Source organism: Xenopus laevis, chromosome 9_10L (genome assembly GCF_017654675.1).
Source record: "Xenopus laevis strain J_2021 chromosome 9_10L, Xenopus_laevis_v10.1, whole genome shotgun sequence".
Classification (NCBI taxonomy): domain Eukaryota; kingdom Metazoa; phylum Chordata; class Amphibia; order Anura; family Pipidae; genus Xenopus; species Xenopus laevis.
In genome coordinates this window covers 26582699-26606913 of record NC_054387.1, presented here as the reverse complement: position 1 = coordinate 26606913, position 24215 = coordinate 26582699, and the positions used below count along the sequence as shown (strand labels likewise).

Here is a 24215-nt window from a genome sequence, read left to right as displayed (position 1 = left end):
TACTTACAATACCCTCCCCATAGATATTAATAAACAAGCTAAATAAAAGTGGACCCAATACCGAGCCCTGAGGGACCCCACTAAGAACCTTAACAGCCACCCTCTGTACCTGATTTTGTAGCCAGTTTCCTATCCATGTGCAAACTACTTCATTAAGACGCAAGGGACCTCCCTGCTTGATCTTTCATAAAGCCATGCTGATAGCTGCTCATAATGCCATTAACTAGGACAAAATTTTGAATGTGATCCTTTTACAAGCCTTCAAATAATTTGCCCACCACAGATGTCAAATTTACTGGCCTATAATTGCCAGGCTGAGATCGTAATCCATTTTTAAATATTGGAATGACATCATCTTTTCTCCAATCCAAAGGTACCATACCAGATGAAAGCGAATCTGAGAAAATCAGAAATAGGGTCTGGTCTAAAACTGAACTAAGCTCTCTTAGAACCCAGGGGGTGTATGCCATCAGGCCCTGGAGCCTTGTTTACATAAATTTTTATTAAAACTTTCTGGATCATATCCTGAGTCAGACACTGACTAGATTGAGCTGAGCCATCAGTGCAGCTATGAAGTGAGCCTGGGAACTCAGACTTCTCTATTGTATACACTGAAGAAAATAGCTGATTTAGCACATTTGCCTTTTCTGTATGTTATAATCATACTGGTACCATTATTTAATGGAGCAACACTCTGAACCTGCATCTTTTTACTATTCATATATTTAAAAAACTTTTTGGGGTTAGTCTTTGCCTCCTCCGCAATGCACTCTTCATTTCCTTTCTTTGCCTTCCGGATTGCTGATTTACAACATTTATTATAGTGTTTATATTCAATAAATGCAGCTGCTGTCCCAATAGACTTCTAGTTTTTAAATGCCCTTCTCTTCTTTCCTGTTAACTTCTTTACTTCTATATTAAGCCACATAGGGTCATTCTTAGAGCTTCTACATTTACTCCTTAAGGGAATAAATTGAGAACCGTAAGGATTTAATATCATTTTAAATGACACCCATTTCTGTTAGTGAAGATGAAGGTAAGTGCTAGCTGTGTTAAAAATGGGAGGGAGGTAAACACATTTTTGCTTAGTGTTCTGGATACATTTATAGACTAAACACAGATGGCAACATGCTATGTGGAATTACGGCAGGTTATACAGTAGTTTTCTTACAGGATGTTGCCTTAGATGCCACTTTAATTGTTTAGAATTCTGAGAACTTGCTATAACAAATACACATTATAAAATAAATGGTGGACTGATTTAATTTTCTACAGCAAGTGCAGAGGCCACAGATTGGAATCGATTCCTACCCTTGATATAAGTAGCAATTTAGGCTTCAAAAAGAACTAATTGAAATGTCATTCTGTAAAATGCATATTAAGGAAACTGTCACCAAAGGCCTTAGGTTGCATCTATAGTGCCTTGTTACTATCCCTGTTTTGCTTTTTATTGCTGTGGGAGGTACTGAAAATGGAAAAGGCAGAATCTAAAAGTTTTCTGAGCTTGCTGTTCACTGTTCAGACTTGGTGCCATTTCAACAACAAATGCCTACTATAGAGATTGAAAGAGTCAAGTAGAGAGAAAAGAGGAATAAATAGAAGGGGGTGCATGAATTATTATTATTATTAGACAGGTCTCTTGCCTTAAGGGGGTCCAGAGGACATGTATGGCCTGTGGCAAATTAGGTGTGATTGCAGGGAACAGTGGTTAAAATACTTGTCACCGCCTACTTATTTAAAGTAAATGGGAAATACTCTGCTGATGGCATGTGATAATGAAATTAGACATGTTTTATTTGTAGCAGATACAACATAGATGTAACAAAATAAAAGAGAGAAATGTCCGCAGCATAACTTCAGATATTATTAATTTCATTAAACCATCTTCTTCTACTTAATGTAAAAACTCAAAAAGGGTCAAGATAATGGTGCTTGCAAGGCATTGCACCTGCCTTGTGTGTCAGTGTATCTTTTTCACATTGGTCTGGACCTCCAAATACTATGTCAAGTAGACTTTATTAATAATAATAATAATAATAATAATAATTCAAATAACAATAATGATAATAATAGTAGTAATAATAATAGTAATTATTATTAGTATTATTATTACAATAATAATAATAATAGTAATAATAATAATACATACGTAAGCACTAAGGCCAATGGCTGCTCTTTGGCAACAGGTCAAAACTTATACTTGCCTTGATTTGGGGCTTACTGATCCAGAAATAAAATCACCTTTGTCTTAAATAAAAGATCAGTTACTTGTATTGTTTTTTTATTCATCAGTTGCTAGAACATTTTGCAACAATAGTAGTTACATAGTAGTTAAATCAGGTTGAAAAAAAAGACAAAGTCCATCAAGTTCAACCCCTTTAAATGAAAACCCAGTATCCATACACACACACCCCTCCATACTTTCAAATAAATGAGATATACCCATATCTATACTAACTATAGTTTGTAAATGTTTGTTTTGTTATAATTTTGTCTCCACTCACCTTTTCTCTGTGCAATTTCAGGAAACACAGTAGGTCTAGGCTTGGTAGCATTGCAGAGAGATACATGGGAGCTTGAGGCTTCTGTAGTGTGACAAGATAACCCCTAATCGTATTACAAACTGACCACAGCACAGGGAAGTCTCTAAGGCTAGGGCCAGGCGATGTATAAGAAATGATGTTGGATGTTGGCCTGCGTTTTTCCGCAAGGGAAGAATCTGCTGCTGTGCTGACCCCCTTACCTTTTCAACTGAGTGCAGATTTAGTCATAAAATGCTAAATGTCACGTTTCGGCGCTGAAAGCCGGCTTGTCTGCCTGCATCCGAGCAGAAACAATGCTTCTGGGTGCAGGCAGAGCAGGAGCGGAAGAGCAGCAGGGCAGTGGATTCTCAGCTTGTGGAGAAACGCAGGCAGAGATCCCCGACATCATTTGGAACTAGCCTAAAACTGCCATAATATTCTGTCTATGTAATGAGTTTCAGCCTGTATGGCCTTGTACGCCTCCTGATGGCATATATTTCTTAGACCTAGAATATTTTCCTAGCTAATATTTTTCTGGGGGTAAAATTGCAGCTGTCAAATACAGGTAATTGCCGAAGCCTTTTTTTAAATACTGTTTAAGAAGTCTTGGATGTTTGGAACATTGGTGTAGCTAATGCTTAACAGTGCAGATGCGGGGGATTTCCAGAAATAATGGCTGCATGTGCCATAAGACTTTTCCACATTCACATCTTTATTAAGTGGCGATGTCCACTTTAATCTATTTCTGTCTACATAAAACAAAATATTTACATATCCTACACAATATCAGTATGAAGGGCCTAACTAATATTTGGCTGGTGAGATGAAGCTTTCCATAACTCTGCACAAACAGTTTCAGTCCTCTGGATGGCAAATATATATCTTAACAATAAGCTTGGTATGTGTGTGGTAGCGTGTGTTTATATAAATATATATATATATATATATATATATATATATATATATATATATATATATATATATACACAGTATGTGTGTATTGGTATGTACTGTAATGTACAATTATTTGTATGCGTTAACCTGTATCACCATGTTGGTTTGTCTATTGGTATCCCTTATTTCAGCAGATCTTGTTCTATCTCTTTCTATTTGTTTTCTATATTTTTGCTCTCACTTTCCTTCTTCCTCCTGCTCTCCTTAGAACGTACAGACTGAAGAATGGAAGTGGGGGGGGGGGCAAGTGTAATTCTGGTGTGGACTAAGCCAGCTGGCATCCTTTCAGAATAGCAGCTGGGCAGGATGCCAGGACCCTGAGCCAATACCACCTCCAGCTCTCACTTTCTTTAACTCTGCATGTCTCTGTCGCTCAGAGTCTGAACTAATTTCATAGTATTTGGGGTGTGGCATTAACTGACCATGCCCTTAACCCTTCCTTGCCAAAATCACCACATGATGCCAATAAGCATTTTAAGTTTAGGTTTTCCTCTCACTTGTGCGGTAGTTCTCTCCAGGACTGAAAAGTTTAATATTTGCCATGAGAACAGATGAATGCAATAAAGCAGAGCATTGTCAGTAGAAGTCTGACAGATTGTAAAGTGGTTAAAGCACAATGTTCTCCATTTCTCAAATAATAAACAAATCGAACTGACATTGGTGCCAGTGTCATGTAAGAGGGCACCCTTTCTGTTGCTTGCGATAACCCATAACTTTCCTTCTTCTTGCCTCACCTGCACTTTGTGCGGAAATGTTCTTAGCTGTGTGTATATGTGTGTGTAATTCCCTTTTGAGGCAGGGACACATTGCATCTTGAAGCTATTCAATCCTCCCACTTATTTCACACACCCATCCCAAGCTCATACAGCAACAGAACAGCCTTCACATCTGTTGCTGATCCTTTCTCAGCGTGAACTTCCTGCTGCCCATCCTTTCTCACCACTCTCCGACCTAGGGGCCAGAACTACACAGCTTTTAACCCAATCCAACATCTAAATACTTGGGCATGCTCATACTTTTTGCAAGACAAGGCACCACTAAACACATTTTTATAGTCATTGCTGTACAGATATGGACTCATTCTTAATTAGTGATTAATACGTTGCCTTTGCTAAGTTTCTTTTTACGCATGCTTTTAATTGTGGTGCAACAATCCATCAAACTTTTATAAGCAAAGTCCAAAATACAACATCTAAATGAGGCACAGGTGCCAGTTGAGAGTCCAGCTGTTGTGGGGCTAAAGCTCCCAGGATCTATTGGCAGCTTAGACAACTGAAGGGTGCATGGAACTGGCACCCATAAACAGCAATGTGTCACTGTCTGCCTAATGCCAGAGTTTTATGGATAGGCCAGAGAGGGCATTTCCAGGCTCACAGATAAACATGCCCAGTTTAAGAGCTATACTGTACTGGATTGTAAGGCTTTGATGGACACCATATGTATTCTAAGTATCTTGTGATTATTTTTTTCTTAAATACCGTATATACTCGAGTATAAGCCGACCCGGGTATAAGCCGAAGTAACTACTTTTACCTACAAAAACTGGGAAACCTGATTGACTCGAGTATAAGCCTAGGGTGAGAGAGAGAGACCGGCAATAATATGATATACTGTGCCTGGTGTATGTCCCACCGACAGCTGTTTGGCAGTGCAACTCCCTGCACCCACAGTTGACAGCCAAAGATTTGCAGGTTGGTCAATCCAGAATAATCTATTTAACCCATCCTCAGGCATCCTGCATTGCTAAGGGCACCTGTTACCCTATATCCAGTTCTGACAGACAGGAAAGGGTGAGGGTGCTGGGAGTTGCAGGTAACAACAACTGGGGGTGCTGGGAGTTGCAGGTAACAGCAGATGGGGACATGACATATTTATTCAATTCCTTTCCCATCTCCTCATTGTCAGGGGTCCTCAGTTCTCAATCTCTGACTGACAGGGAAAGTGGAGGTGCTGGGAGTTGTGGGATTAGGAAAGTCTCTGGTTTATTCAGGTCCTTTCCCTCAGACAGAAACCCCTGTACTCCTCAGTCCTGCATTGCTAGGGGACCCACTGCTGGTCCTGTTTTTGTCCCAATCAGTCCCTGAGTATCACAGCTGAACCTGCCATTCCCTCGGCAGAACAATAATAACAACCACTTCTACCCCGTATGTCTCACAGCGGCCCAGGCGCGACTCGCCTCACAACAATTTATGATGCTTCGGGTACCTTAACGCGGTCCAGCTGATTTATTACATGGTCCCGCGGGCCCCACTTCCGGTTCCCGACCCGCTCGGATTTTCCGGTTCCCGACCCGCTCGGTTCTCCTCAGCCAGTGCCTTCACATCGGGCAACATGTGTTGTGTGCATGTGAGATCTGCACAGCACGTTTGATTCACCACGTTTGTTTATGCTTTTTTTCTTTTATCACAGAACAGCAAAAACGGCTTAGTAATGCGCCAGGTATGAAATTCACAGCTCTCTCACGCTCATTATTTGCTTGTGCATATGGATGTATAGAAATTGGTTTTGAAGCACTTTTATAATGATTGTGGATATTCACGCTTCTATCTTACCAATCTGTGTTAGACCTGATTGGCTTCTAGGAATTTCGTTTGTCCTTATCGGGGGGTTTGGTATCGGAATCTACACTGATTCCTTCATACAATTTATGATGCTTTGGGTACCTTAACGCGGTCCAGCTGATTTATTACATGGTCCCGCGGGCCCCACTTCCGGTTCCCGACCTGATCGGATTTTCCGGTTCCAGACCCGCTCGGTTCTCCTCAGCCAGTGCCTTCACATCTGGCAACAAATCACACACTCTTTTCCGTCCAGGCCACGACTCCTCCCACGTCACTCTGATTCACCGATACAGCCGGATGTCAAAATGGCCTTCTAAAAGGACAAACTAATAGCCAATAGGAATGCGCAGTATATTAACGTAACTGTGCAACGAACAAGTGCGTTGGCAGCAGGAACGAGGCAGCTGTGTGGGACACAGGAGGATTTCTTCAGCGCAATTGATGCGGTTTGGGTGACTGACTCGAGTATAAGCCGAGGTAGACTTTTCCAGCACATTTTGGGTGCTGAAAAACTCGGCTTATACTCGAGTATATACGGTAACTAATTTTCCTTCTTCCATTCATCGTGCTCTTTTGCCCAGATTCTACTCTTGTACTGAGTTCTGTTTTTCACTTATAAAAGGTCAAGTCGGGGCAGAACCAGCTCTTACAAAATGCCCAGTGTCTCTGGAAGTTAAGTAGACCACTTTTTGGGCACTAAGGCATTTATGCCTTTTCCTGCTGCTGTTTAGCAGAATAACAATTTAGAAATGTCCAAGTTGTCCAGCAGGGTGTGGGTTATGAGCTGCTGAGGCCAGTGGGGTGGGTCTCAGCCTGCAGAGAGTAAAAATCTTGCGGATGTTAATAATCCCACCTACAGATGTTGTTATTGACACACAGCCTCCCTACTCTTAGTAATCCACAGCCTGTTCCTCGGTGGTATCTGAGCAGCATACAAAACAGCATGCCTTGGAACTATGGGTGGAACACATGTTAACCCCCTCACAGCCATAGTTTATTTGTATGTGTGTACACGGAACAAAACTGTTGCATACCTCCCAACTGTCCCTTTTTCGGTGGGACAGTCCCTCTTTTGACAGCTCAACCCGCAGTCCCTCATTTGTACTGGAAAGTCCCTCTTTTCTCTGCACTGAACAGCCAGAAAAAGAAACAAAGTTTCTCACTTAATTGGCTTTTAGCATAGAGCCCAAGAACAGCTAACAGTTGCAAATAAGATACTTTGTAACAATTTTGAGACACAAAAACACAGTTTAGATAGGGAGAAATATTTTCAAACTTACATAACCTGCCAAATTTTGTAAAACAAACATGGTAATTAGGGGGTGTGGCCACAGAAAGGGGTGTGGTCAAAAAATTGCTGCGCTACGTGCGGAAAAAAATTTTTTGTCCCTCTTTTTACTTCCAAAATGTTGGGAGGTATGCTGTTGTTTCATGAAAAAGCTTGTTGCCAATGGTCCCTGCAACATAATGCAATGCCTAAGTAGATTTGTGCTAGATAGATTAGGGCAAAACACATTACCCCCACCTCTCAAGTTTATTTTAACCATTGTGATTACTCCATGGAGAACCCATAGCAGACCAAACCCTTTATCCAGCTTGAGAAGCTGATTCTATACGGTGCCAGATATTGTGTTTGTTAAAACCCTAGGCAAATGTTAAATGTTAGCAAATGCTTACCTCGGATTTTCCAGATGTTTTCTTACAGTACTACTAAACAGCTTTTTTTATTGAATTATTATTATTATTTTTTTTTGGGAGCGGGTGGGTTGGGTGGGTGTGGTAGAAAACAAATGGCTGCCATTCTCGGCAAGTGGTGGAGAGCACAGGCCTTGGCAAATAAGGAGTTTAACATGCTTAGTCAGTTGTTGCCAATTCCTCTGTATGACCTCTGTCCTCCTTTGTCTGCTGGTGTATATATCTGAAAACCAGTTCTTGTGTTTGGCCTTCATCTCTCCTCTTCTCCTGGGATCTCCTGTGGGGTTGGGTGTCAAGGAAACACCTGACATTACCTTTCATGTGCCTGCCAAAAAAGCCAGCAGTTTCCAGTGCATACTTTGTACTCTGCAGCTGTAACCATGCTGCACAGCTACAATAACATCCTCACATACCATCTCTAACACTTTCCTTGCCAGCTGCTTTCACATCACAGAGTTTCAGAAGACACACAGAGTTACTAGTAGCAATGGCATACATATCGATTCGGTTTTCCGAAGTCGCCCGAAGTTGACTCACGAGGAAACTTCAGACGACTTTGGAAAACGAAGTAATAAATATGCCATCCGCATACCTCCCAACTGTCCCGTTTTCAGTGGGACAGTCCACCTTTTGACAGCTCTACCTGCAGACCCGTGTTTGTACTGGAAAGTCCTGATTTTCTTTGCGCTGAACAGCTAAACAAAGAACAGCCCGGAGGTTCAGATAAGATACTTTTGTAACAATTTTGAGATAAGCACATAAGTAATTGTAACAATATAATATGACAGGTCCTTTGGGAGAAGTTAGACTCACAGCTTAAAGGGCAAAACTGTAATAACTGGGTGTGGCAAAAAAATTTGTACCTCTTGTACAAAAAATGTTGGGATGTATTCATCCTGCCGGCGATTCACATTCTTGTTGGCGGGAAGGCATTTGGGGAGATCAGTCCCTTGGCGAATAATCTCCCCGTGTGCAGTGTTGGACTGGCCCACCGGGATACCAGGAAAACTGCTAAAGGGACAGTCACACCAATGTGGGGGTGCAGGGGGGAGTACTGCTGAATGGATATACATACATATTTGTAACCTAAAATACATACAGACCTACAAAAACTTTTGTTTTGTAAGCATATGTGAAAAAGTTTTGTTTTCATATTTTAGGCTTAGAGGGACTGTTCTTCAGCAGCCTTAAGGTGGCCATACATCATAAGATCCACTCCTTTGGCAAGGTTGCCAGATAAGTTTGCCCACCAAAGGGGAGAATATCGGGCCGATCCGCTTGTTTGGCCCTGGGGCCACACAATTTTATTACAAGAATTGGAATGGGGGCTGTTGGGGTAAGGACTGCATCAACAAACCAATATGATCCTCTATCCAACATGAAGATTATTTGTAATTATTTTAGTTCTTTAACACTAAGGACAACAATGTTGGTCCCAGTACCATTTCTGTATTTGCTACAGTCTACTAAGTTCTCTGTCAATTTCCCTTGCATTATCTTCTCAGCTTCTCTCTGATCTCCAAGCATTCCCATGGTGCTCAATAAGGCTGGTAGTTAGAGGTATATTTTTTTCCTAAATGCTCCCTTTAATATAAACATCATCATTCCCTGTAATTCCTCCTGACAATGTCTTCAAGTCTGCTTCCTCTGATAAAAACAATCCTCCCACTTTTTCGTTCTCTTCTCAGACCTTGGATGCCATTAGTGGAAATCCATTCAAGCTAAGTAAAACCAGTCTGGTTGCTAATGTATGGAGACTTTAGTAGTACAGATACACAGTGCTGGCATTACATATAGCTAAGACAAAAACAGAGGAGATTCAGAAATAGGGTGCAACTTTCTATTGACATGTATTGTAGAGCAAATTTAGAGAAACCTTAATCTTGCATGCCTCATGCTGAAGGCAGACAATTCAAGATTATTCAGTAGCAAAGAAGCCAATGCTGTTGTACGCATGCGTTCTTTCCTAGCTGCTGCAAACCCATTATAATACAGCTCTGTAAGGCTGCTTTACTGACACTGTGTATGTACCATGTATGTCTCATTATTTTGTGGCATATACAATGCCTAGTTTGTGTCGCTGTCTTTGAATAAAGTCACTTCAGGGTTTGGCGTGGGCCTGAAGCTTCAAAGCATCTGTACATTTTGTGCCCGAGCATCTCTGCCCCATTGCTCTGGAAATTCCTAGACCACAGCTGCACAGAACCTCATTCTGTGGGGCTTAGAATTGCTACTAGTTTACTGTGGTTGGAGGATTAGGCACTTTGTTTCCATTAGGCAGCTGTTCTGCTTCACAAGAATTCCCCTCTCTAATCTCCTTCCAGCTCAAGGACCCTTTATCTTTTGTTGGGGGAGCTTAAGGATAAGGTCACACCTGGAGATTCGGGGACTAATCGCCTCTTCTTTTGGGGCGACTAACCACCTCTTCTTTTGGGGCAACTAACCGCCCTGAACGGCTTCCCCCTGTCTTCCGCCTGTGGCATGGCACTCACAGTGCTACTAAATCTCCCCGAATCTCCAGGTGGGACCTTACCCTAACTGCACCAGGCAGAGTCGTTACATGTGATTGCAGTTTTAGGACAGAGACACACGTGGAGATTCGTGAAGTTTTAGTTGGCCTGCGACAAATCGCCTCTTCTTTGGGTGACTAATCTCCCCGAACTGCCTTCCCGTTGGCTAGAATCTAAAACAGCGGCGGGATGGCACTTGGATCCATTTGTTTTCTGAAGTCACCCGAAGTTGCCTCACGAGGGAACTTCAGTCGACTTCCGAATCTCCATGTGTTTCTCTGCCCTTAGCTCTGGGACTTTTCTTTAACTACTATATATATATATATAGTACTATTCTTCTGAATTAAATACGAGTTGTGTATGTCCTCATGGTTTGCCCTTTGTCTTTCTCAGCTGACTTCTGTTCTGTAAATATTTAGGTGTCATTTAATTAGCTATAATTCAGTTTTGCTGAGGTGTGATTCAGTGAACTTCATAAATCAACAGGCTAGGGAGGAACCAGCAATGGCACTGATACTGTCTCGAGTGGCAATTGTGCCCTCACTGCCACCCAAAGGCAGGCTATCTCCCACCTTCTGCCTCTTTTTTGATCCTTCTGGAGGGATTAGGGTTCACATCACTAGTGAGGGGAGCCAATTGCGCTACTTGTACAAGAAGAGATGAAATACCTCTTTAATAACTGGAATTTAAAGTTACCAGAAGTGACTTTTTGCAGCCCAGCCTGTGGGGTGCTGCGGCCTGGGGCAAGTTTCTCCTCTCCTTGATGTTTCATGAATAGTTATTGATGGGTCAATAGAATCTGCCTTGTGGTTCCTTAATTTAACCATCCAGTGGCCCCCAGGCCACCATGAAATGCTTTCCCATCTGCAATTAAGTAAATCACAGATGGGAAAATGTATAAAGTGCTTCATTTTCAAAAGTCGCCTGAAGTTTTCTTGAGAGGCAACTTGAGAAAATGAAGTGTTGGTTAGGTTTTTTCCATCTGTGATTTACTTTATTGTCGCAGGAAGGCATTTCAAGGAGGTTTGTCACGTGCAGTAGTGCTTGGTTAAATCTGGGAGACAAATCGCCCTGTGTGCCACTACCCTTAAAGTGGCTATAGACACAGAGATCCGCTCGTTTGGCAATGTCGCAAAATGAGCGGATCTCTCCCTGATATGCTTACATTGAAGTTGGCAATATCGGATCTGGCCCAACGATCGGATTACAATGCATCCGAAACGGGAGGTTGGATCGTAGGACCGCATACATGCACAGATGCAGCCGCGATCCGACAGGATTTTTTAACTCGGTCTGTCTGCAGCTTTTATCAGCCCGTATATGGGGGCCTTAAATTTCCAAGATTAAAATTAGTACACTACTTTGCTGCAACAAAGGCAACAGCCTCCTTGTGTAAATGCAACTATAGGTATCTAAAGAGAGCACCAAAGAAGGTCCAAATCCAAATAAACTGTTCTCCTACTGCCGTGCACATCTGCCCTCTATAGATAATTCTTTAGCTAATGATGCATTTAAAAGATACACAAAAACGGACTGTTTTTTTCCCTAATTACTTACAAACATGCACATTCCTTTTTTTTGATCAGTATAAATGATGTCTTTACAGTCTTTTGTAGACCCTTTACCTGTCTGCTGTAGCTTCAATATGTTTTTTTAAGCTTCTTCTGTTCCATAAGGCTGGCCTCATCACATGTATAGAAATACATGCTTGTGATGGATGTAAATCATTCCAGTCCTTGCATATTGCATTTTTATGGGTAAAGACGTGGTCTTACATTTCTGGATTCTCATAGCCTTATAAATGCTGCAGGGCAATTAGGAATCCATAGAACTTTACAGAAGCAGTATTGTTTGCAGCATGTCTCTGAATTGCAGTGGTAATTCATAAAGCATGTTCACATTTTTGCCGCTGTTGTGTTCTTAAAGCCAAAATACTTTTTTCTAGCCAGTTTAATTTTAGGATTATTATGCCGTTAAGTGTTGATTACCCTCCTCCTGGCTGGAATAAAAACATGCCCAAATTGGCAATGGCAGCATTGCTCAGGGCCGGAACTAGGGGTAGGCAGAGTAGGCACGTGCCTAGGGCGCAAAGCTGAGGGGGCACCAGGCACGTACCTGCTCTGTCGCCTACCCCGTGTCCGGTCCTGTGTCTCCCTGACTGGCGTCGGTAACTTCTGTTTTAAATGCGCTTGCACGCATGCGTAGTTTCGCGCATGCGCGCCGGTGCGTATTTTCGCGCATGCGCGCCGGCGCCGTGCCCGGCCAGGTTGCCTAGGGCGCCTGGCCGGGTTGGCCCGACTCTGGCATTGCTGCTACTTGACCTGCAAGGTGGAAGCTATGCTTCTGCTTGTGGCAGGTTGCCTTGATGTCACAAGAGAAGAACTTGCATTTGAGCAGATGGTTGCCTATAATACCCCCACAGAAGGCACTGGAAAAATGCTAGGAGGCAGTGGATGTGCTGTGGGGTCAGTGGAAGGTTACACCTGGGAACAGGGCATCTGTGGCAAAGGAATTTAATGACTGGTGTTTACTTAAATGAAGGCCAGTAAGTCTTTTAACAACAAGCAATTAAAAGAGACAGCTGCAACAATTTAGTAAGACTCCAATCTCCATCCTAGTCCTTTTCCACCTCCTCCTCTTCTCAGGTAAGATTGTTCCACTTCAGGTCAAAGGAATTTTACTGTTTTACTGCTTAACAGGACATCCAGCATTAGCCATATACTCATACATGTATGTACAGTATATAGTGAATAATGTACCCCTTGTTGTAAAATATAAGAATATTATAAGTTGCCTTGATAAAAGGAGGACTGAAAAGTCAAACTTCTATATAATGTTTGCATAATAAAACACTGCATCACAAGGATGCAATAATAATATAGTTAGCCAGGCAGGGAAAAGGGATCAGAGGACATATCGAATTCTTTTGGAATATGTAGTAATCAGGTATACATACTCCTCACCTTTGTAATACACAGACCTCTGGGACAGCTGTGCTCCCTGTAATGCACTTAATCAGCAGAAGAATAAAGAAGCATTTACTTGGCTGACATTTTTTGTGCCCCAAGTCATGCTAGTGACATGTGCACTGTGCACCCAGCTTCACCTCCCTTCTATTCATTAGGCCGAGGGTATAACTTTTGGACTCTTAACCTATGGATCGGGACCCAAAAATGGGTTCCCATTTCTTTCCTTTTTCTTTTCCTCAATACAGTGGTACTTTAGACTAGTAAGTAAAATTAGGCACATACCTGTTCTGGTTTTTGTACTAAACACAACCGACTTGATTTGGGTCCCTTGATACAAAGATTAAGAAGCACTGATTTAGGCTAGTCAGGGTGATCCTAGCCCTAAAGCCACCTGAGGTGACGGTCTCCATGCCATGATACACCCCCCACACTTATAGCCAGAGGGGTTCAGGGGGGCTGTATCGCTAGCACTGAGTAAAAGGCAGCCAATGCCCAGCCCTGCACCAGATGGAGTGGAGTGGATGACCTTGGCAGCCTTACACAGGCACACAACAGCATTCTGAATTGGTTACATACCGTATAATTTTCTACCTGAGGCGAGATTCTCAAGTTGCCTCATTATAGAAGCACCCCTGAGCCGAGTGATTACTTGAAATGGCTCTCAGTTGTTTAGCTTTTAGAGAATAGTGGGAGTTGTTAAGCTGGCCACAGATGCAACAATATATTCATACAAAACAAATGTTTGTATGGTTTTCGGACCGTTGTGTAGTCAGAATACGTAATGGTCAATGGGCAGAAGATCATCTGATTTGTTATTTTTCCTACTTTATTTAATCGGAATGGTTCATTGTAGATCGTTATATTGAATAGAACGATCTTTCATTGTGCAAGGAAATAAATCTTCACGTCTATGGCCAGCTTAAAGCTCCAAAAGCTGAAGGCATTATGCAGCCATACTAAAGCTTTGCGCTGACTCTGAAGGGGAAAAACACTTTTTTTATTTTGAGTGGATGGGTGCAGTGTGGTAAATAAGCAGATTCCTTTGTAGACACTGGTGCACCTCCACCTCTCTTCTTTCTCTCTCTGTCTCCTGCACTGAACAGCCAGAAAAATATATAATGTTTCTAAAACTGAGGCTTTTGGCAGAGAGCCCAGAATGACAGGTGCACTTAGATACATTTGTAACAATTTTAGATAAGCAAAGAAACAATTGTAACTATTTAAGATAAGCAGGGCTCTTGGGGAAACTGTGACTTGCAGCTTAAAGGGGACAGTAAAAAGTTGTATAATAGAAGTTATTTTCTAATTAAACATGAAACCCAAATTCTTTTTTTTTTTCGTTTCAACATCCACACCACTTATAAATGCATTTAAACATCTCAGCTGTCAATTATTTATTGCCTGCCCCTCCTCTATGCCTTAGGTATAGAGCCGTGGCAGGCAATTACTTTTCTATTCTACACTTCCTAGATCTCACTGTACTCCTCACTTCCCCCCTCCTTCCTTATCATCTACTTTTTTAAGCAGTGCATGGGCATGGGCATCAGGTCCTCCATTCTGGCACATAAGCAAGAATTTGGGATAATGCAAAGCTTGTCTTATTTTGTCTTATTGTCTTACTGTTTACAAAATGGCACCTGCCTGCTTGCTGTGGTTGTGAATTCCCAGACTGAAGGGAACAAGATTTAAATAATTTATATAGTATAAGTAATGTTTATTTTGCTTGACTAACATGGTAAAATAGGATTTCTGAATTATTTCTTAGGGTGACAGGTCCCCTTTAAAGGGCAATTCACCTTCATTAGCAAAACTGTAATAACACATAAAACTTGACCCTAAAACCCCCAGAAATTGGTTCAAATTTTCCATGACCTGCCAAATTTTGTAAAAAGGATGTGGTATTTAGGGGGTCTGGCTATAAAATAGGCATTGTCCAAACCAAACCTTGCTGGTGGTTCCCGTACACTTACTCCTCATTCTTTTCTTTCCTGTTATATTTCCCTTGATTAGTTTACCCAAACAGGGTAGGGATGCGCTGAAGCCACAATTTTTTAAATAAATGTCTTTATTTGCATTAAATAGAAACATAAAATTGAATGCAATATGCCTTTGCAATCATAAATAGGGTTACAAATTTAGATCGAGCAGGCCTACACACACTGTTTTTCTGACCTACCCCAATAAGCAGAAGCATATAGTACTCATCAGAATATCCTATTCAATAAAATAATTACATTTTCTTTCCCCTGGGGCTAAAGTTATTCCCGCTCAGAATCGTATCAGGTAAAGGGTCATTCAGGTGGTTATAAATGTTTTCATACGTTTCTCCCTGCTAGTTCCTCAGACATATACCAAGTAGTAAACCAAAATACTTAAGAAATTTCCTGTTGACGTATGGGCGGTAATGTTTGTACTTATTTTGTCCAAGTAGCCACTCTCTACTTAGAGCAGAAGCCGCAATTTTAGGATTCTGACAAATATGCAAATTAGCTAAATCACATGGAAAAAAATCAGCTAAAAAAAAGTCAACATCCAATTTAAAGTCATATAATATTTAGGGCTTATCTTTGATTTGGCCAGGTGCTCAGAATCCTGCAAAAACAAAAAACAAAAAGACTGGTTTAGCAGAATCCAATTTGGTGCATCCCTAATGGGAAATGAAAAATGCAAAGGATAATTGCCTTGCAATGTTGCTAGAAAACAAATGCAAGTAAACTTTTAATAAATATTTGCAGTGTGATTTGTGTAATCGGATTAAAGCTTAGGTTTTGCACTGACTTTGATATCCTAGGAAATGGCAATATTAATTGTTTGTTTCTGGTTCCTCAGGTTATCCCCGTTTCTCTGCCAGCCTGGCCTCTACATTTCTGCCCATGAGCCACCTGGACCACGGGAACAGCAATGTCTTGTATGGGCAGCATCGTTTTTATGAGTCCCAGAAAGGCAAGTTTAATATTTAGCCACTTTTTCATTATTAACCATGTTCTATAGATTTCCTGGCAGTTAGATTTTGGTATAATCACGCATTTACAATAACGCTAATGTGGCACTGGATTTATTATCTCATCCAACAGTGGCATAAATAAAGGTTGCTGGTCCACCCAGCAAAATAATTTTAGCCCCCCTCCCCTAAGAAGACATTGAGGAGTAAAAGATTTTGCATAAACATAAACATGTCCCACTAGGCCCTTTATACCTCCTGCCCCCACCAGCAGAGCAGGGGCTGCTTTCTCTATAGTTACACTGCTGCCATTTTATGAGATTAAAGGGTATTTCTGCATGGGGGATTAACAAACAATTACATTACCAGTCCACTTGGTGCTCCACTTTGCTATAGCAAAAAGGGAAAGTTGTGCTCACCACTAAAAATGTAAGCCATTCGGTGGGAATACAACAAAAATATGACCACATAATATACAAACACAAGAAATCCTCTGCAGTCAAGTCAATTCTTCTCAACAAATGTGATATTTAAACTCTTCTATTATGGAGTCCAATGTGTGTTAAGGATGTTTATTTACTGCAACACTGCCCATTTATGCTACTTATTTTGCAGCCTCTCCTTTCTACTAGATGTATTCAGTATTATCTAAAGGCTGATTAAATGTGAGTAAAATATTTTGAAAGGTCCAGCAAGCTTCCCCCCCCCCTAAATTCGGGGTGGGGGTAGTGAAGTACCACAGGAAAAATCACAAGTAGGTGCCTGAATAAATCTGACTTACTTAATAAATCGAACAAATATGAGACAACTGGACATGTTTCTCACTCATTATAGGGATGCATGGATGACACCTTTTTCTTTTCTTAGCAGAATTAGTTCGAATACAAGTACCTGGCTTTGTGTGACTTTTCGTCAAATGAATTATGAAATTGCAATTAGTTTTGTATATGCAAATTAATGTTCAATTTCAACTCCTTCATAAAAATGTTTATATTGACATGAAGGAAAGAAACCAGAGCATTATTACAATAAATATAGGGTCTATAAACCCAGAATACCTGATAAATACATCAACAAAGCCTAAATTTTACATACTGGTACCGCAAGTTTCATTTTCCTACACCGGTTTTATGTGTTTCCACCAGTTTATAACACAAAATACCTTTCCCTGATTTTACAATTTCCCTGAATTCCACTGTACTTAGCACATAGCGAAAAAAAATCTGATATTTTTCCCTTTTAATTGGCAGCCACATATGACTTGCTCAGATACATGTTTCAGACTACACTGTTCTGTACTGTTACTAATTAAGCAACACTTACCATGTGCCTTTAGGAAATATATATATATATATATATATATATATATATATATATATATATATATATATATATATATATATATATAATTTCCTGCAGGCAGCCGCACTCGGATCCGGATTTTGTGGTTGTGGGTGCTGGTTCAAATATTATGTACAAATTTCACATAGAGCCGCACACCAATTTCTTCTTCATAAATCAAGTGATATTTATTTGCATAAATTTGTTTTCCAACGTTTCGGCCCTCTTCAGGGCCTTTATCAAGGAAACGTTGGAAAACAAATCTATGCAAATAAATATCACTTGATTTATGAAGAAGAAATTGGTGTGCGGCTCTATGTGAAATTTATATATATATATATATATATATATATATATATATATATATATATATATATATATATTGTGGTAGAGTGACGAAAACAAATATATATATATATATATATATATATATATATATATATATATATATATATATATATATATATATATATATATATATATTGTGGTAGAGTGACGAAAACAATGTGGGAAAAGATGTGTTTTCCCTTTAAGTTCACCATAGTAGGAGAGGTAGGCACCCACGAAGGGTGTTACTAAACAGAGAATAGGTTCTCTGTTTAAAAGCTTTGGTTGCCAGGTCCTGGAAGCTGGAGTATTCTGGAAAGAACAGGCAAGCCAGGTACTCCGATCCAGAAGTCCAGCTCATGGATTAGAGCTCACCTTCCACAGGAAGGCTGTCCTGTGGAAAGGTATTTAGTTCTAGTGAGGCTGTTAGGAAGGTCTCTCAGAGCAGGACGCAGAGCAGGAAGGACACCTGCCTGTGTAAGGAACTCCCAGAGGGGCTGGGGGTGCCATTTGCTACTGCAAGGTGCAGAGAGAGGAGACCAAGTGACAGAGGGTCTGTCTGACTGAGGAAAGCCAGGAGGCTGAGCAATCCCCCAGGAGATTCGTGAGTACAGGGGTGACCCCCAACTTATGTGTTTGCTTACTGGTAGTCCACAAGGGGCCCAGTTTAGTAAGGGAACTCTTCATGTGTAAAGGTAGCGCCCAGTGGGCAGGATTTATTTTTATTATTTGTTTTGTATCCTGAAATGGTCTCTAAAGAGAAGAGAAGTGTCTGTCGTGGATCCCGCAGCTTACTATATATATATATATTTATCAACTATGAAAGAGAAGATATTGCCGCACAACCCTCTTAGTTTTTGGGTGCAAATAGTCAAAAAGGCACTGCCAAAGTAGCCAATATCATAGAAAAAATAAAAACTGACACAGCACTCCAAATTTTGTATGCAAAAAAGGATATATATTGTAGAAAAACATACCAGAGCCCATAGGCCGACGTTTCGGGGTATACAAACCCCTTTCTCAAGCCAAGGGCATCATTCAAGTAACAAGCATTAGTTTACACCTATTTATACAAGGTAACACAGGAAGTTACATGTAGAACATGACATCATTAACGATCCTCGCACATTAACCCCTTAATTACTTAATGTCATCCATAAAGGTATACAACAGCTCAGCGTTAGTCCACTGCATATCCAAATCCAGCTAAAAGGAGACAAAACAAAGAATAAAAAACAGGAATGGAACTGATACTTATCCCATCATAGAAATACATATAGGTCATAGTCTCTGTTAAGCCCGTTTGGGGCCAACGTATTTAATTGGTGTATCCACCATACCTCTCTTTTCCTTAACAGTAACTCTCTACACATTCCAAAACCATATATTTCAAATCTGTATCCATGTGACCTTTCTTCACATAATGCTTAGAGACTGGCAACTTCACATTGCCCTTTCTAATTGTAGATCTATGTTGGGATATCCGTGTTTTTATTTGTAATGTGGTCTCCCCAACATAGAGGAGACCACAAGGACAAATTAACACATAAACAGCAAATTTAGTCAGACACGTGTAATACCCCCTTAGAGGATATTCACGACCAGTAGTTGGATGCTTAAATATTATACCCTTGTGGACACAACAGCATTGGGAACATGATAGACAAGGGAACATCCCCCACGATCTTGTACCCATATATGACTGTGTCAGTGTCTGATTTTCCTTCGTATCAGAGTGAACCAACTGACTACCCAACGTTCTCCCCCTTCTATACGAGACCAATGGAGGTCGACCAAACTCTTGAACTTCCGGATACGAGGATTGAAGAATCCCCCAATGTTTACGGAGAATATTAGTCACCATATTACTGCGATCATTATAATGAGTAACAAATGGTATAGACTGTTCTTTATCTTTACAATGAACCTTAGCTTTCCTTGCCCTAGTTTTGGCTCTATCTAGGACACATCTCGGGTACCCATGTATAAGAAATTTATTGTACATGTCATCTAACTGTTGCTCACGTCTCTCTGGCTGACTAACTAGCCTCTCAACCCTGGTAAACTGACTAATGGGGATAGAGTCCCTAGTATGCACCGGATGATAGCTAGTATAATGCAATAACTGGTTCCTATCTGTAGGCTTCAAGTATAATTCCGTTGTAAATCCTCTCCCTTGTCTGTTTACTGTAACGTCCAAAAATTGTATAGACCCCCTATCCATATGTATAGTGTATGTAATATTCGGATGCATTCCATTGATTTCTCGATGGAACCGATCAAGTGAGTCTGTGTCGCCCCTCCATATCACAAATATATCATCGATATAGCGCCACCACACTACAGCGTGTGTGGTAAACGATATATGATGATAGATGTTATCTTCCTCCTGCCTAAGCATAAAGGAATTTGCATATGAAGGGGCGACATTTGAACCCATCGCGGTTCCTCTGAGCTGTAAATAGTATTTGTCCTTGAATCTGAAATAATTCTCACAAAGGATAATTTCCAAAAGTTTCAAAAAGAATTCAACCTCCTCTTCGCCATATTGTTTGCTTTCCCTTAATAATGTAGCACAAGCTTCAACACCATCTCTATGTGGTATGGATGTATAAAGTGAGGACACATCAAAAGTAACTAGTAACAATTCCTCAGATGCTTCTACCTGTACAGACCTCAATTTGTCTAAAAAATGGTTGCTATCTTTTATATATGATTTCCCTTGCTGCACCAATGGTGCAAGGATCCTATTTTCTTTGATAAAGGGCGTGTGTGGCCCGAAACATGTTGTGTTTGTAGTTACAAATAAACCACACTGTAGCAGATATTCTGCTTGTTTGGATTGCTCTCCTCACTCATCTGATTTAATGGTGCAAGGATCCTGTCCAACATGGAGGCCATGGGGCAGAACAAAGAACCTATGCTCGCCACAATAGGCCGACCAGGTGGTTGGACAGGATCCTTGTGTATCTTGGGCAGCGTGTATAGTACTGGGGTAACCGGTTTGTCCACCACTAAAAAATCTCTTAATTCAATGGAGATGGTCCCCTTGATAAGCATTTTTGAAGGAAAATCCCAAATTTTTCGCTTTATACGGAACACAGGGTCATAGCCTAATTCAAGATATAGAGAACTATCTGCCAATTGTCCTAATATCTCAGATTCATAGTATCCAGTATCTAATACCACAATGGCCCCTCCCTTGTCTGAGGGTTTAATTGTGATATCAGAACGAGTTTTCAAATTATTAAGTGCAACAGTTTCATCAATGGTCAAATTAGCAGGTGCCTTACAACCATCTGATCCCAGACACTGCTCATTAATATCTTTCTTTTTTTTTTTAAACTGAAATGTTTTATTGATTTTCCGACAAAAAAAAAAATAAAATGAATCAACACGGTATCACATGAGTACAGTCACAGAGAATCGGAAGATATCACATGTCAGTTCAATCATGAAAAATGAAGCAAAAAGATGTCCTGGAATAAAATGAATAGTAGAAATAACAAAAAAAAGAAAAAAAAAAAAAAAAAAGGGGGGGAAAGAGGGGGAAAGAAAGAGGAGGAGAAAAAAAAAAAAAAATGAAAAGGAGATAAGTAAAGAAACAGGTAAACAAGGTAAAGATAAAGACGGCGGCTGGGCTAGGTATCAGAGTAAATAAAGACAATGGACATGGTCATTTTCAAGGTTATAGGCAGAATGGAGACCCAGGGGGAAAGGCAACAGCTTAGACATGCAGAGCTGAGAAAAGCAAGGGATCGTTTTCATAAGCTAACCATGGCAACCAAATCTTATCATAGGCCTCCAAGTCATCCTGCAACATATAAGACAATCTCTCGTTAGCTGCTACATCAATTATCTTAGCTTTAAGCATGAGTAAAGGGATAGTAGACTTCTTCCAGTTGCGAGCAATAACCAACCTGGCAGCTGTGAGAATGTGTTGTGAGCCGAGTTGGCCAATCTAGCCGGTTTTTTCCCCAGGAGCAAGGTGGTCGGGTCTTTGGGAAAGTCAGTGTGTAGGATTTTGGACAATAGTTGAGTGATACAATCCCAGAATTTTGAGACTGTGGAGCAAGTCCACCAGATGTGGAGCATTGAGCCAGTGGCTTGGCAGCCCCTGAAGCAGAGTGGATCACATGAGGGGTAGATCCTGTGTAGTCGTGAAGGCACAAGGTAAGTTCTGTGCAGGAGCTTGATCGAGGTCTCTCTATTAGAAACACAGGTACTTCCTAAATTTGCTGTGAGGCTGCATTGAGACCATTGCTGAGTTGAAAGTGTAGTTTGGAGGTCTGTTTCCCATTGCAGCATGTATTTGTGTTTGAATTTTTCAGTGGGTAGTTTGTTAAGTAGTTTATAAGTCAGACTAAGGATGCCTGGTGCCAGAGGTGCCTGCCTGCAGATCGATTCGAAGCATGTTTTCGTGAAGGAGTTGTCAATGCATTTCTTGGCCTGTCGATGGGCAAAGTGAACAAGTTGCGAGGCCCTAAATAACTCCTGTGGGGGGGGATCGAATTTTTGAAGTAGTTGTTGCATAGTGAGAGGATTGCCTCGGCAAACCAAGGACTCCAGCGTCGTCACACCTTTCCCGAACCACCATGCATAGGCTTTTTTAGACTGACCTGGTGCAAAGTCTGGGTTATTAATTATAGGGCTGAGAAGGGAAGGGAGCGAAGAGAGTTGGGAACTCCTGCGATGTTTTATCCACAGGTGTAACATGTCTAATGTGATGGGGGACGCTTCCGCAAAACTGTGTAGGGGAGGTTTGTCGAGCCACAGGACATGCTCGGTGAGGTGTGGGTAAAGCAAGTCATTTTCAATCTGTACCCATAAAGGGGCAGCTGCACCAGCAAGCGAAGGAGCCCATTGGGCGAGTCTTGAAGCTCTGTAATATTTAATCAAGTTTGGTACTGAAAGGCCTCCATTCGATTTGTGTAGATACATGACTTGTCGCGATATGCGTGGTACTTTATTTTGCCAGATAAAGTTGTGAATGGCCGTCTGTAACTTTCGGATATCAGCTGTTTGAACAGGGATGGGTAGAGTCCTGAACAAATAAAGGATCTTCGGTAACAATACCATTTTTACACAATGAATTCTGCCGATCCAAGAAATTCGGTGTTTATCCCAGGTGGAAAGCTTCCGCATCAAGAGGTGTATTAACGAGGGATAGTTAGTCTTGTATAGAGTGGAGAGAGAGGTCGTAAGTTTTACTCCCAGGTATTGGAGGTATTCAGTCCTAGTGGAAAATCCAAAGTTCAGTTCAATCAATTTAAGCATAGGTTTCGGGAGATTGCAGGGGAGCATTTCCGATTTCTCCGGGTTGATCTTAAGGCCCGACAATGTTGCAAAATGTGATAAAACATTAAGTAGATTGGGTAGAGAAGTAAGGGGGTTAGTCACACGCATGAGTAAATCATCGGCAAAAAGCGAAAGTTTGTATTCTCTACCCTTAATAGTAAGGCCCCTAATATCGACATTATCCCTGAGTGCTCTTGCCAAAGGTTCCATTGCTAATGCAAAAAGGGCCGGAGAAAGAGGCATTAATATCTTTCTTAACTTGTTTAATATACGTTTCCACAGCAGCGTAAGTGGTGTGAGGCACAAACCTACTTTTGCTGCGGAGACCTAAAGAGTCCAAAGTCAGGGTTTCCCCTGCCGTTTGTACTGCGGCATACGGATTAACAGAAAAATGAGTTTTCAATCTTATTCTGCGAAAAAATGCATACAAGTCTACATCCAGCTGAAATGCATTCAACCGCTGCGTGGGACAAAAATTCAATCCCTTCCCCAATAGCGTAAGTTCAGTATCAGTCAATTGTACCTGTGATAGATTGTAGACTATTTGTCGGTCCTGCGTGATCTCTGGGTGGAGCGCTGTTTCTTTTGAATCTTGCCGTCTCCTTCTGTGTCGCGCACCCCCACGTCTGCACCTTCCGATTCGGGACCTAAAAAAAGTTGGCGTTCTCCATGGTCGGCACCTAATACAGGCGCATCCTTCCTCCACATCCTGGTTTCAGAGCCGCATCCTGCGCTGTTCCTTCTGACGTGTTCACCATGCGCCCACGGATAGACTCGGCCCCGCTCATAATCGGTAACATCCCGTGCAAACTTTCCCCGTTTCTGTTCCTCTCCTATTTTCCGATATGCAGACATCTTTGATTCCAAATCCTCTTTCATTTTTGTTAATTCCTCCGCTGGAAACATAGTGTCCATATCAGTAGTAAGTTTGTCAATCTCTGATTGGACCTGTAACAATTCCTGGGTGATAAAGTCAATGTTAAGAGTCATAATGTCCATGGAACACTTATTTAGAATTTGCGTATACCTCGTTTTAAAATCCTCATTGTGTATAAACAGAGTCGGTCTCAAATGGATCCTCAACCCCCTGGGAATCC

General features: G+C 41.1%; 1 protein-coding gene across 8 annotated transcripts in view; it reads left to right on the top strand.

Annotated features, from left to right (window-relative positions):
- Positions 1-24215, top strand: part of bahcc1.L (BAH domain and coiled-coil containing 1 L homeolog) — a 220223-nt gene that overhangs the window by 110144 nt on the left and 85864 nt on the right. For 7 of the 8 annotated variants that reach the window (XM_041576469.1, XM_041576471.1, XM_041576470.1 and 4 more), the window contains one exon: positions 16041-16154. In XM_041576469.1, coding sequence (XP_041432403.1) covers positions 16041-16154 — 114 coding nt within the window. Of the gene's footprint in view, positions 1-4824; positions 5916-16040; positions 16155-24215 lie in introns of those variants that run through there. The other variant, XM_041576473.1, reaches the window with a different exon arrangement.